Raw genomic sequence first — 13,923 nt, forward strand, 5'->3', positions numbered from 1 at the left:
ACATTCCATAGCTATTCAAAAACTAGTACATACGACCATAGGGTATGGAACACAGAGCTTTTCGTCCGCTGAGCCGTATTTAAGCCACATATCCAACATGTTCATTTCTCAAAGAGCCCTCGCAATCCTTGTCCTTCTAAAAAATCAATGCAAGGTACCCAAAGGTGAGTGTGGGTGATATGGACGAGAAGTGAGAGGGGCCAATCCGCTAAGCACTTTAGACAGAAAGATTCTCACCCCAGGGCACTTTTTTCGCTGTGCCAAAATTCTAAATGCGAATATGATTTTCACTGCCGGGCGTCACGTTGGCTTTTCGGGCTAAATAGATCGTAGTCGGAGCCGACTCTGAGAAATGGACACCGCGGCGATTACCTCTGTCTGGTCAGGCTTTTGCTACCTTTTTCCCAAGAGTGCAGCGGAAGTATTGACGGAAGAGGAGCTGCTTCGCCAAACGGCTCGTCCTTATGCAACAACAAGAAAACTTGCAATCAGCCCTTCCGTAGCCGAGAACACGAATGCCTTGGATTGACATTTTGCTTTGGTATTCCTTACTGGTTGAACAACTTGCTCGTGGACGGCCTGACCCTCAAACATATATCTGTCGGTGCGCTCTGCTCTGGAAATGAAGTGTATAGATTCTCGCCATTATCCATTTGCTGGTTGATTCGCTGCACGTACTTGGTGGCAGAGTTGCAGAGGGATAGTTAGAAGCAAAACATTTTAGTCAATTGGTACCTTTTTTGAGGGCATTTACCCTGACTCCTTTCAGAAAGAGCGACATTGGGGTTCCTACCACTGCATATCTCCGTGTACATACACGTAGAAATTTTGGCCCCTTGAAAACAAGCTTTTAGAGCCTTATAAAAGTCTACCGTGGCCTAGTTGCTGTTTTCAATGTTGGCTCCTCTCCTGTCGCGCGACTATAAAGCCATTGTAACGACCCCGAGGTCGGCGAAGTCTAGGTAGCAAACAAAGACTTGACAAAGATCCGTTCCGCAATGATGGTTCATTTCACTGCGGGATACACACAGCCGCATAGCATTTTTCCAGATCTCATCATCCATACAGTGGATGATTATAGCATAGAGTATTATATGGGAGGGATCGGTTATCTAGATTCCTTTCCCAATAATCTTTAGTCTTATATGTTGAGTATAGCGCCTTGAGAATTTAATTCTGCAACATGGTGGGAAGTCAGGTGAATGTACCTTGGGTCTCCAATAATCAACTTTTGCTGCCTGTTTGACGTGTTTTCTTCGCATCCAAAATCTCCTCTTCTAGGCAACAGTTGCCTAATTATGATTATGCTGAGCCTATAGTAGCACCATTCTCAAGCAGCACTTTCGCCACTGCCTTATGGCCATTCTCAATAGCCCAAGAGAGTGGTGTCTGACCCCATCCCCCATCCCCAGCTTTAAGATCAGCACCATTCTCAAGCAGCACTTTCACCACTGCCTCATGCCCTTTCTCTGCAGCCCATGACAGTGGTGTTCGGCCCCATCGCTCACAGTTAGCTTCGAGATTAGCACCACTCTCAAGCAGCACTTTCACCACTGCCTCATAGCCATTCTTGGCAGCCCATAAGAGTGGTGTCTGACCCCACTGGTTATCCTTAGCTTCAAGATTAGCACCACTCCCAAGCAGCACTTTCAACACAGCTTCATGGCCATTCTCGGCAGCCCATGAGAGTGGTGTTCGACCCCAATGCTTGCTCTTAGCTTCATAATCAGCACCGTTCTTAAGCAGCACATTTACCACTACCTCATAGCCATTCCCGGCAGCCCATGATAGTGGTGTTCGACCCCATACCTCATCCTCAGCTTCAAGATCAGCACCATTCTCAATCAGCACTTTCACCACTGCTTCATGGCCATCCCGGGCAGCCCATAAGAGTGGTGTCTGGCCACAATGCTTATCCTTAGCTTCAATATCAGCACCACTATTAAGCAATACTTTCATCACTGCTTCTTGGCCGTTTCTGGCAGCCCATGACAGTGGTGTTTGACCCCATTCCTTATCCTTAGCTTCAAGATCAGCACCATTCTCAACCAGCACTTTCACCACTCCTTCACGACCGTTTTTGGCAGCCCACAAGAGTGGTGTCTGGCCCCATTCCTCATCCTTAGCTTCAAGATCAGCACCATTCTCAACCAGCACTTTCACCACTGCTCCATGGCCATATTCGGCAGCCAGTGGGAGTAATTCTCGGCCGGCCTCATTGATAACGCTGAGACCCGTAGTGTTTCTGCAAAGTAATCTGACGACCACCTCATACCCTTTCTTTGCCGCCCATAGTAGTAAACCTCTATGATTGAGGTCTTGAGTGATCACGTTGGCGCCGCTCTCAAGTAGCAATTCAATTGTAGTTTCATGGCACCCTTCTACGGCACACGACAGAGGTGTTCGACCCCTCGCGTCTTGTGACTCTAGCTCAGCTCCTTTCTCAAGTAGAAGCTCCACTACTGCATTGTGCCCACTGAGAGCAGCCCGTGAGAGAGGTGTCTGGTGGAGAGAGGCATCCTTGGTCTCAAGATCTGCTTGCTTCTCCATAAGGAGAGAAACGACCTCCTCATGTCCATGACTCGCAGCCAACCAGAGTGGTGTGCATTTGGATTTTGATAGGCCGTTCAATTTTATATTCTTTGCGTTCGAAAGTAGTTGGCAAATTTCACTATGACCCCTGCTCGCTGCATGATGCAATGCAGTATATTCCTCTAGGTCTGGCGAATTTACTTCGCAGAACCCCAGAAGAATCTCAATGATCGCTTTATATCCGAATTTTGCCGCGACATGAAGCGCAGGGAGGCTTTCACCGAGAAGCGGAAGATTACAAACAAGTTGTAAGTCGCGTCCTGCAGCTTGCACAATCGACAGAAGAGGTTCATGTTGCTCTGTCACCGCCCATCCCAGGAGACCGTGGACATGGGAGGATGCCGAGCGGCCCCCAGGAACCCAAGGATGAAAATTCCAGGTTTTATTGGAACACATTGCGAGCCGTTCGAAATTATCCCACACCAATGATGTACGAGGTATTTGCGTTGTTTGCAAGGCCCAGTTTGCGACAGCGTAATCGAGAAATTTGTATTGTGTTCGATCTGGCGTTGATGCTGTGTGTATGTCACGGAATAGCACGGATGCGGAACACTTTTGTTTTTGTGACCTTTGCAAGAAGTTTCTGGTAAGAAATCCAGGAAGAGGTGCGATTAAAATGGGGGACGGAACAGCAACCGCGGTTTTTTGATTCCTTCGCGTGCTGACCTGAAGACTAAAATCCGAGAAAGAAAGATAAGCAACACAGAACTCTCCGCACTCTAGAACACCATTCGCTGTGGTTGGATAACCTTGGATAATGTCCTTTTTACGACATTCCTCTAGATATTGTTTTACCGAGGGATGTGCAAAACGCACACGGCTGTCAGTGGAATCCACGACAACCAAATTTGCACAGCAGCCGATAGCAAATTCCTTCATAGGGATTTTTCCAGCATTCCACACGGTGTCTCCTAGGTCAAAGGCGATGGCCTCTCGTAATTCTTCGATATGGAGCGGACTGCTCGCAAAGCTAACCCATTTGAGTACTTTAAGTACACGATTGTCCTTGCGATTGAGTCTCTCAATGCAACGGCTATATGTGCCATTCAGTCCCTTTGGTAGCTTATCCAATGCGGCCCGTATTTCTTCAGGCGCGAAGCATGTGTCCCAGAGCATCTCTAGCTGGAGGAATACCCATAAAAACCTACACCAGTCAGCCTTTTATCCACGGAGTGAGAATCTCAGATAGGACTTGGGGGTAAGCATACATTCCCGACGACTCTGCCAGAAGTCTCCGCGGAATCTCTTCAATCAGCAGAGGATCATCTGTAAGCTGTCGGTACCTATTCTTATCGGTGATGCTTGATTGGATGTAAGTTGCGATATCCTGCATGACATTGGCTGATGTCGATATCTGACGAATTCCGGGTATAAATGTCTTGATGTTTATGTATCCTTGAACTTGGTCCCTGCTTAGCAGCAAAATCCGCGGTCTTTGCTGTGGCCCGGAGTCAATGAATAGCGGTCTGAAGAACTCCAAAAGAGATTTGGCATGTTTCCGATCCAGAGCATCAACACCATCAAGGACATAAACCGTATCCGAGTCGTGGTGTAAAAGGCGGGTAAAGATATGCTTTAGGTCTTCAAGGTCTGCCTTGACCCTTTTGTGTCCAAAAAACTTTTTAATATGTCTTTCGACATCCTCTGGGTAAGTTCTGGACGTCCGATGCAAGTTCTGGCAAAGTTGTTTGATGAAACTAGATATAATATTCGACGCTTCGGGAGCTGTTTGGCGATCATCCTCGCAATAAAAAAAGACGGTGGGAGCACCAAGCTCGTACTTTGCTGCCTCTATCGCTGCAGTGCTATTGTTTGTTAGACTATAAGATTGAAAGGAAGAGCAAGGAGACGAACGCTATCATCGTTTTACCCGAGCCAACTACAAGAAAGTCACAAATCAGTATTGCGCTCAAGGTATGTATATGGAAAGCAGACCTACTCTTTCCCGAGCACCACAAACTGGAAATTGTCTTCTCAGTCAGCCACGCCTTAAAGTCTGGGTGATCAAGAAACCATTGAGTGGTGCCGATGAGTCTTTTTTTACTCAGTCTTCGATGGACTTCCTCGTGATCGTAACTTGAAATCCGCTCGAATAAGTTCGTAATGTCCTGATCATCTATAATCAATTTAGATGACAATTCCTTAAATCACCAACGCACTCACCAATTTGAATTATTTCACTGTTGGGAAATTTCCTCTCAAATGGTGGCTTTCTTCTGTAGTAGGACACTAAAGTTGCATTAGATAAAGATGAATCATTGTATCACTTGGACGGACAACATACCATCGACATTTGATCCTGCTGGCAGAGTGTCCACCACATGGCTTGCATGTACCATGGAGAGAAGCTCTTTGCCACATGCAGCAGCCGTTGCTGCTGCATAGTCTTGCCACTGCTTGTTTTTATGCGAGTCGGAATAGTCGCAGATCCCTCGAATCACGAGGCATGGGAAGTTGTCCATCAAGCCAGCCGCCTCCATTTCAAAGCAAAGGATGTCAAGAGGCTGGGCCAGGCTATCCCTGCTGCGGCCATGCTTTATTACTTGGTTGCCAGAGGCAATCAGACCGTAATGGATAACCGGATCATGGCTAGCTCGAGCAGGTCGTGTTACGAGCCTCCGTATATCGCAGTCTTCACAAGTACTCCCTGATTCAGGATGGTCGTATTCGGAGTCAAACAACAAATCCTGATCTTCACCGCGATATGCGAACTTCTCTCGCATTCTGAGGTTCCTAGCTACCGCGTCGGAAAGAAGAGCAGGGATTCTGCTTCCCTCCAGTCCATGCTCTGCTTGTAGTTTCGCAATCGCTGTTAAAAGAACTGGTGGTGGCTTATTCAACATGCCAGTGCGTTCAAAGCGGCCACCAGCTACTGTTTTCCCATAATCGTACTGTATGACCCCTCCCGAGTCTCTTGTCGGCTTGCTAACCACCACATCACCTAGCCGGATATCAACCTTTCCGCTTGGAACCCCTCCTCCAATACCTACCATCATGAAGAAGCGTATCGATTCGAAAGTGGATTGCATTTGTGTAGCCACTGCCGTGGCAGAGGTTGTGCCGTAAATCCCCGATGGAAGGCATGCGATAGCCACGTTATGTCCATAAATCTGGCCAAGGATGTATGTATTATTATCTTGGGGCCTCGCCGGTAGATCACGATGTCTCTGGTCCAGCATGGCCGCAGCTGCGGCCATCTCCAGGGGAAGGGCACAGATCCATGCGACCGTGTAATCTTGGTGACGAAAATGTCCCGTTGCGGTCGCCATATGGATCTGTCCCGATGACTATTCGCGTTTTCAACTGTGTAATGAATTTGAGAACGGAAAAGAAGGCTTGGCGAGCCTGGGGGAATTCGATTTCATGATGGTGAAAAGAATCAACAATTCAGCTCACAAGGATCGGAGCTACAGGCAATGCGGGTCAGCCTCGCCTTTTAGATCTGCGATGGTACCCCGCTCCGTATGATCTATAAGTGGTTAGGCGCCACCCCTCGAACGTCTAACACGTCGACAAATACGCCCTGAGAGCAAACATTCTTTTGACGAGCAAACACCAGACTTGTATGGACTTTGGCCCCTGACTCATCTTCAGTTTTGTGCTTGGTCTCCAGTAATGCAAATCGCTATTTCTCAATGCCAACCTATCCTGCCCTGTGTTGCGGCATTTCGAAAAAAACACATCACGACAACCTGGGATTGGCTTAGTCAACTGCGAGGCTGACTTCAGTGTTGCCTTAGCCAAAAGATCCTCTTGTTATTACTCACCCGAGCCTTACCTGGCTTCTCACCCTATCTATTTCGCCCTCACCCCAACGTCCCGACACGGATGAACTCCTCTGCCATTCAGATGAATACTCCGAGTATGAAGCTTTACACGGTGATGAAATGAATAATGATGTTAATGAGAGCAGGTACACATCCGGGCTTGTAGCCCCAGACCTACTGCATTAAACGAGATTGTATCTACCGAACTGCTCTTCCTCGACCCCTTCCGCGGGCGACTTGCTGCGCCGCCAGTCGACGAGCGCGTTCTTCTATGACTCTTTTCTGTACTTGCCTTGGTGTTTCTCCATTTCCATTGAGAATATCTTCAGATGCCCCAGCAGTCAATAGTATTTGAATGATCTCATCCCGTGCATTCTTGAGGCGCATGGGAAGTGGCTCAAGGCCTACAGGGTCATCCTGTTTCCGAAGCATTGAACCCTTCATCACTTCGTGAAGGGGAGTGTTTCCTTCCTGGTCAATTGCATTCACATCTGCACCTTGACTTAGAAGGTATCGGACAGCATCGGCTTGATCGAAGTTTTTTATGAGATAGTGGAGAGCTGTACAGCCACAGTCATCCTTCTCGTTGACATCAACTTGCTGGAGTAATTGGTCTATCAAGCTCGAGCTGATTGGCTCCAACCAGACAAGGCTGCACAATCTTTGCAGAATATTTCCTCCAGCTTCGTCACATCTCCGCGCATCAGCTCCGTGTTTCAGTAGAAGCCCTGTAATCTCTTCCACGTGTTTCAGACCCCCGGGAATGAGTTGGTGAGATTCAATTAGGTCTCCAAGAGCAGTGGCCCCAGAAGCAGTTCGGAAGTTAAGTATATCCGAACAATCCCCGGCAGCGCCCAGAAGTATGGTTAGGGCCTCAATATTTGCCCCATTACCTGTGTTGTTTTTGACTGCGTAATGAAAGACCGTAGCGTTAACCTTGTCTCGGGCGTGTAGGGTATCTAGGTTGGAATCAAGAAGTAGTTTGACAGTAGCTGCCACCCGCGACGTGATCTTATCGGAGTCAACCATTTCCGCATAGACTCCTGCAACGCCAGCCAGGGCCCAATGTAGCGGAATTCGTCCCTCGTCATCGAGGATAGACATCATATTTGTGTTCTTTTCAGAGAATTGATGCTCAAGCAGAGCTTTTATGGCTTCCACATTGCCGTACAATGCAGCAATATGCAATGGTGTTGTTTTTTCGGCATACTCTATAGCAAAGCGATTGCCGCCATACCATCTCTGGTATTCATAAGGGTCTGCTCCTTTGGAAATCAGACGTGAGACTAGATTGTAGCTTGCGTGGGTGACAGCTTCACCGAGTACAGTTTCAGGTAGGACACTAGGGTACTCGCATTCGTCCTTTGGCAGCTGTTTGCCATTGAGGTCATTCTTTTCCTTTTCCTCGTTCTTGTCATCTTCCACCTCCATAGGACAGTTCAAGTTCAGAAGCCAACCAATAAATGGCTCCATGCGCTCCCAACGTTGATCGAGCTTTTGCCTTGGAAGCGCTTCATTTCTTTCATATTGTGCTTGCATCATCAGAGTCCCCACTTTTTTCAAACCCTCGACTGCTCTGAAAATGGCGGTTCGACCTTCCGAGTCACGATCTTCCAACGTCCCTAACGAGGGATCATGATTCATCAACCAGAGCACCATCTCTTGGTTGCCCGTTGCACAAGCTTTGACAACAGGAGAGACGTTATGGCGTTTGATGTAGTCTTGCAAGGGCTCTGTCAAGCTTGTATTCGAGGAATAGATTCGTACGAGCTCACGCAGAATATCGAAATTGTCGCTGTGGATGGCAATGTGAAACGGATTGCTTTCATCGAACTCGTACGTTTTCCAGAACACATTGGTATGAGCGCAATCATTGTACGACTTCAGAGCCACTAAATCGTTTCGTGAGATGATTCGGGAAAGTAAACCTTGGTGGGGCCCTTCATAGACCGGTGATCCATCTGAGTCCAGAAAAACAGGGGATGGGTACGAATCATGATGCGGTCGATGAAAGTCAGTGTAAGCCATTTTTCATGTTCAGAGTCAACAGGTAAAGTAGAGCTGAGAGTTGGAGGAACAAAAAATTGGAAAATGAAATAAAGGGCGGTTGAGGGGCTTTATAGAGAGAGAGCGGCGTTTGCAAATAGAGTCGGCAGAGACTATTGATAGCTTACTAAGGGAACTCAATCCGCGGTTTCTCATTCTGTCTACCCACCGTTTTCCGTCATGGGCATAAGCATTCTGATTTGATTATTCTTATTGGCTGCCATGGTACGTCTCGGAGCGTTTTTGATTTCCACAGTAACCATGGCTGTTACCGATTTCCTAAACAATGGTAGATGGACTAACAACAGCCATCATCTTGAATTTGGATTTATGAAATTATACGCCCCGCCTTAAATTCAATCGCAGTCGTATTGCTACAGAAGTTCCGTTCCGAGGCTTTTCACTCGAGCCTATTCCTTCAGATCGTTCTGTCAACAATGGCATTGCTATTCAGTTGAGATCTTGTCTTTTCGGCGAGAGAGGTTCCAATCTCAAACCCAATGCTCGTCTGAAAGACTAGGTATCTCCATCAATCTCCAAGCTATTGAGTGGTCCAAACGTCGGTAGCGCCCATGATATCTACTTGCTCACCGGCGAAATTCCAATTCGTCGTGAAGGCCCCAGCTGCGGGGCTATAAGCACTTGCACCATTGACGGTATTGGATGCGGGAACCCAATCGGAGCCGTAATCGCCAATGACAGGCCAAATGAATGCTAAGTTCTCGTAGGAGAAGAGACCTTGTTGTTGAAGCCAAACGCCCTGGTTTTCAATGTCAGTCAATCCGAACACGGTCTTTAGTTTTACATCACAGAGGCCGAGAGTCAACTTACAAATGAGTTGAGTGCACTGACATACTGCACGGGGAGGTTGGCATTTGACCTCTGTGCATTTGTAATGGCCGTCGTAGAATCGCGCCCGATATACCAACGAGAGTTGTCGCGGCATCGTAAAGTTTGTGCGCGATTGTTGTAATTTTCCATATCGCCGCCGTTGTAGGCTCCTTCGGCATAGTTGTTGGAGAATTCATACTCCGCCCGCGGATCTGCGTTATTCCCCATGTAGTGAAGTGTCTGGCTGTGATACACTCCCATTGCTCGAACTCCCGGATAGAAGTTTCTTTGGCTTCTAGTCAAGTCACGGAACGTGTTGTCGTCACGCGGGATGTGGAGATGGAAAACCACCCAAAGGTCAGGGTTAACGGTGTCGTCAGAGTCGCCATAGATTGCGAGGTTTGCCGCGGTAGGGGCTGTTCCCGGTGTCGGACCAATCCAAAATGCAAGTTCAAGGATAATTTCTTGCGCACCATTTCTTTCGGTAGAGCCTTGAATCCATCGCGCGTAGTGGAAGGTCAGATCCCCCTATCAGGAAATTCATTGTCAGACTAGAATCGTACAAATACTCGCCGAACAATATCTCACTTACATTCACAACTCCTCTCAATGCGCTGTAGATTGTGGGTTGTTTGTCGTTTGAAGAGCGAGGAGAGGTGCCGATACCATCAAATGCACGCTTGCTCGCAGAGCTGGATGAGCCGGGCAGTTCACACAAGATTTCGCTCGCAGCGCCCAAGCCTTCCACGCCATTTGATGACTGGGCGATGTTACAAAGGGTCTCTGCAACAAGGGGCTCGGCGGAATAGACCGGAGAGCCTGTCCAGGGGTCGCCATACCCATATAGGGTGTTGGTAAAAACGGTGATATTTGCAGCCTCATCCGCGAATCCATATTCGGACATCAAATTATTGAAAATCTTAGTCAAATCATCGCGAGGGACAGACGCGGTAAGCCAAAGGACCACGTAGCTAACGGCATTATAGTAATTCAGCTCTTGCTTGCTCATGGAGCGCTCTGTCAAATCACGTTTGTCGAAGCTTGCCACGTATTCAGCACCACAAGTGGGGTTCTCAAGCCAAGCGTTGAGATAGAAGTGAAACTCGTAAGCTGTTTCATCTTGGAAAGTGTCGGGAGAAGAGCGCGGCACAACCGAAGTTGTTGTCGTTGTACCGTTACAACAGTAGGCCTCCATGCCATAATAGCAGTTTGACGTATGTGCCGTCTTGTCATTGCCAAATATGGTAATGATTGATTCCTCTGCAATTCGAATTGAGCCGGATGGACAAGCATCAGAGCAATACTCTGTATTGGTGAAAGTAACCTCGTGCCCGGTCCAGGCGCAATTTGTAAAGGGATCTGGGATTGAGTCCTTACAACAGTAATTATAGTTCTTCGATCCGCTGCATGACTTTCGTCCACCCCAACCCTGACGCGATCCAACGACGAATTTATCATAGCCAGAGGGGCATGTGTCGTCGGACTCACAGCTATCTCCCCATGCACATTCTGACCAGGGTTTTGTGGAATCTTCGATGGTGCAACAGGCAGATTGATACCCAGAGCGGCAGCCCGCAGTAAGAGTGCCTACTTCGGCCTCGCCACTCTCGCAGCCTCCCTTGCACTTGCCACCATTGAATCCACGCCAGCGACAAGTCGGTAAAGTACTGGATGTTGGACAGCAGAGGGTCTGCGTGCCTTCATATCCTGGAGGACATTCTGTCGAATCGAGCATGAGTTGCTTCTTGTTGTCATCCCGTACAATTGTTGAGAACCCATTTGGGCAGGTGTCGCCACAGTTGATGAAGCGACAGTAGTTGCCTTGTGTAGATTCACTGCTCGTCGAGGACGTCTTGTCGACAATAGATAGGGGAAGACCAGTGGTAGTGTTCAGATTGATTTCATTACCGAGCGCGGCAGCGAGTCCTTTCGCATATGTATGGACATCATCATCTTCGTCGACTGACCAGACCATCACACCACCAATACAGACGGACTTCGCATAGTCTGCTTTGAGCTTCCAAGTATCTTCATCGTCATACGCGATCCACTGATCAGTGTCCCACTGAATGGTTTTGATAGCAGCGTCTTTATAGAGCGTCGGAGTAAGATCTTGGTCTTCGATGAGAGCTGCGATTTCGCTGTTGAACAAAATTCCAGCAGACTGACTGCAATTTCCCTCGGTACCAGCTGAGAGATACAGACAGCCTGGCTCGGCGCAAGAAGAGCTTTCAATCGTGAAACTGCGACCATAGAAGGCCAAGCCAAGGGTTACTTTGGAGGGCTTAACATCGACTCCCCACAGCAGATCGAGAGCAGTCTTGATCTCAGTCAGGTTTGTGTGAGCATCCAAGTAAGGCCCAGTCCAAGTATCAGTAATGTCCCACGTGCCATGCAAGTCGTAAGCCATGACATTGAACCAGTCGACTGAAGACTCCATGGCCTTCAGGTCGAAGTGTTGGAGGTACCAATAGCTGGTTGGTAGTGTTATAGACAAGCCATACTTGTAATCAGATAACGCCTTTTTCAAGCTCGCCAGGAATGCAGGGAAGTTCTTGTAGTCCTCATCACGGCCATTGCGATCACCTGCAGCTGGGTACTCCCAGTCGATATCGATTCCCGTAAAGCCGTATGTGCCCATGAAACTAATCAAGGACTTGAAGAATGCGTTTTGTGTCTTGCTATCCGCAGCGCAAAGATCAGAGAAAGTAGTAGCTGTCGGCTGGTCACTGTCTGAGAAATCCCAACCACCAATCGATAGCCAAAGCTCTTGATCAGGGTCACGCGTCTTCAGCGCAGCTAATTGGGTATAGAGGCCCTCGTCGCTTGTCTTATCCGGGATCACTTCGAAGCTGTCCGGGTCGATACTGCCAAACGCAAAGTATATATGAGAATAAACGCCCTGAGGAATGGAGTATGGAGCCATGCCATCACAACCACGGCGCGCAGCAGCGGAGTTGTAATATCCGATAACGCGGTTGATCTTTTGACTGCTAGCGTCACAGGACGGTACAGTGACTGTTTTGTTCCCGCAGAACTCCTTGGTAGTACCGCAGAAGCCATATGGACTGCAGCACACATCCAGAGGGCAGGTTGTAGAATTCACGTATTCAGATGGCCAATTGTCCGGGTTACACTCTGCTTTGGCATCGCAACTGTTGATGCACACATCAGAGCCACAGTAATTGGGACCCATGCCACACACGCCATACTCGCCGCAGCATCCGATTTCGCACGGAACTGTCGCACTGCAAACGGTGTCCGCAACCACTGTTGGTAGAATTCCCAGGCCGGCGACAACGGCCAAGACCACAGCTGGAAGCATGGAGATTAGGGGAAGCTCTCCGGCTCCAAGGGGAGTGTTAGGTAAATAATGACAAGAAGAATGTGAGGCAGAAGAGGGAGAAAAAGAAATGAAGGACAAAAAGGAGATTTTTTAAGAGTCTCGAGACATCAGATAAATGAAAGGAGAACACAGACAATAGGAATGAAAAGAATGTGTGAGAATATGCAGATGAAGTGCAAGAATGATATGCAATGTATGAAGAACGTTCCTTTCGAAAGGGACTCATGATTACTATATATGGGTACCTACTGTATACTCCGTATGGGTACCTACTGTATGCTCCGTACGAGTACAATATACGGGTACCTATAATAGACAACGGATATCGTATCATATCGTTTCGCCAGAAAGCGACGCTATAGATTTCCACATGCTCTAGCCGAGATGAAAAATTTTCTCTCCGAGCTTCGGTGATTGGAAGTGCTTCAATCCCGACACCTAGATTTGAGGCAGGATGAGGTTGAGGACATTGTGTCGGCTCCACCATTGGTAAGAAATGGAGTGTTGACCAATAATCTCGCTTTACGCACGGATCATTGAAATTGCTTCCCGGCACGGTCCGGCACAGGGTTTAACAATCTCCACATGGATGGCAGCCGTGAACCTGGTTGGGGGGGAGGACCCTCAAATCTAGCGGCCTCATTGTCTCGGACAAGGGTCAGGGACAGGTCTAGCGTTTCATTAGTTGCTAAATCTCTGTTTATCGAAGAGTCGCTAGAGCTGCCCGTGAGGCACTGCTAAGCCTTTTCGGATTTAGCCTTATCACCAAAAGGGTTTAGCGCCCAGGTAGCAGCGCCATAGACCCTTGGTCCCTGGAAGTAAGCGTAGTGGCTTGAATAGCTTGGTTTCATCCTTGCCACTCTGCATTGCAGCATAGTGGAGATATCGGAAAATACGACGGTATATGGCTGACCGTTCGGATAGTATGCCTTATTTGGTCTATCTTCGTCTTCTAGGACTACCGTTACCGCTACCGGAGGTCGGCCCCGGATACACCAGATGGGGGCCGAATGTTCAGCCGGCATAGAAACGTGCTCAATATTGGATATTTCATGCTCCATAACTCGAATGGCCTCTCGCTTAGATGCCTGCAGTGGGCCATCAGGAAATTAGCCACGGAGTTTGCCCGAAAACGTGGGAGCATAGTGGCGATATGGCTGCACGGCTTGATTTTGTAGCGTAGCCCGGAGATTACACATTCAGAGTTGGGTCGCTCGGAGTGTCGAACAGAGAAAAGTGTATACTTTGCTGTCTAGCCCTTTCTGAAGATTGAGATCCTCAGAGGCCTTTCATTGAGAGTAAGGCACTAGAGACTCCCAAGTTTTACCATCCTGAGCTCTA

At 48.2% G+C, this 13,923-nt stretch overlaps 3 protein-coding genes across 3 annotated transcripts; all 3 read right to left on the reverse strand.

The window, feature by feature from the left end:
* Positions 1 to 1,302: 1,302 nt before the first annotated feature.
* On the reverse strand, positions 1,303 to 5,861 carry N7484_001771 (uncharacterized protein; the record flags this gene model as incomplete). The annotated part of the gene is made up of 6 exons (XM_057112191.1): positions 1,303 to 3,736; positions 3,801 to 4,397; positions 4,447 to 4,471; positions 4,532 to 4,708; positions 4,756 to 4,821; positions 4,877 to 5,861. 6 exons carry the CDS (start codon positions 5,859 to 5,861, stop codon positions 1,303 to 1,305), a joined length of 4,284 nt encoding a protein of 1,427 aa, XP_056976928.1.
* A 696-nt stretch (positions 5,862 to 6,557) lies between these two features.
* N7484_001772 (ankyrin repeat domain-containing protein) lies at positions 6,558 to 8,387 on the reverse strand (the record flags this gene model as incomplete). Its single annotated transcript, XM_057112192.1, has 1 exon — positions 6,558 to 8,387. The coding sequence occupies one exon, from the start codon at positions 8,385 to 8,387 to the stop codon at positions 6,558 to 6,560; it is 1,830 nt and encodes a 609-aa protein (XP_056976929.1).
* Positions 8,388 to 8,946: 559 nt separating this feature from the next.
* Positions 8,947 to 12,561, reverse strand: N7484_001773 (glycoside hydrolase family 18 protein; the record flags this gene model as incomplete). The annotated part of the gene is made up of 3 exons (XM_057112193.1): positions 8,947 to 9,165; positions 9,237 to 9,764; positions 9,829 to 12,561. The coding sequence occupies 3 exons, from the start codon at positions 12,559 to 12,561 to the stop codon at positions 8,947 to 8,949; spliced, it is 3,480 nt and encodes a 1,159-aa protein (XP_056976930.1).
* Positions 12,562 to 13,923: the final 1,362 nt, after the last annotated feature.

This window comes from Penicillium longicatenatum (genome assembly GCF_028827895.1).
Source record: "Penicillium longicatenatum strain IBT 33135 chromosome Unknown contig_1_segment0_segment0, whole genome shotgun sequence".
NCBI classification, from domain to species: domain Eukaryota; kingdom Fungi; phylum Ascomycota; class Eurotiomycetes; order Eurotiales; family Aspergillaceae; genus Penicillium; species Penicillium longicatenatum.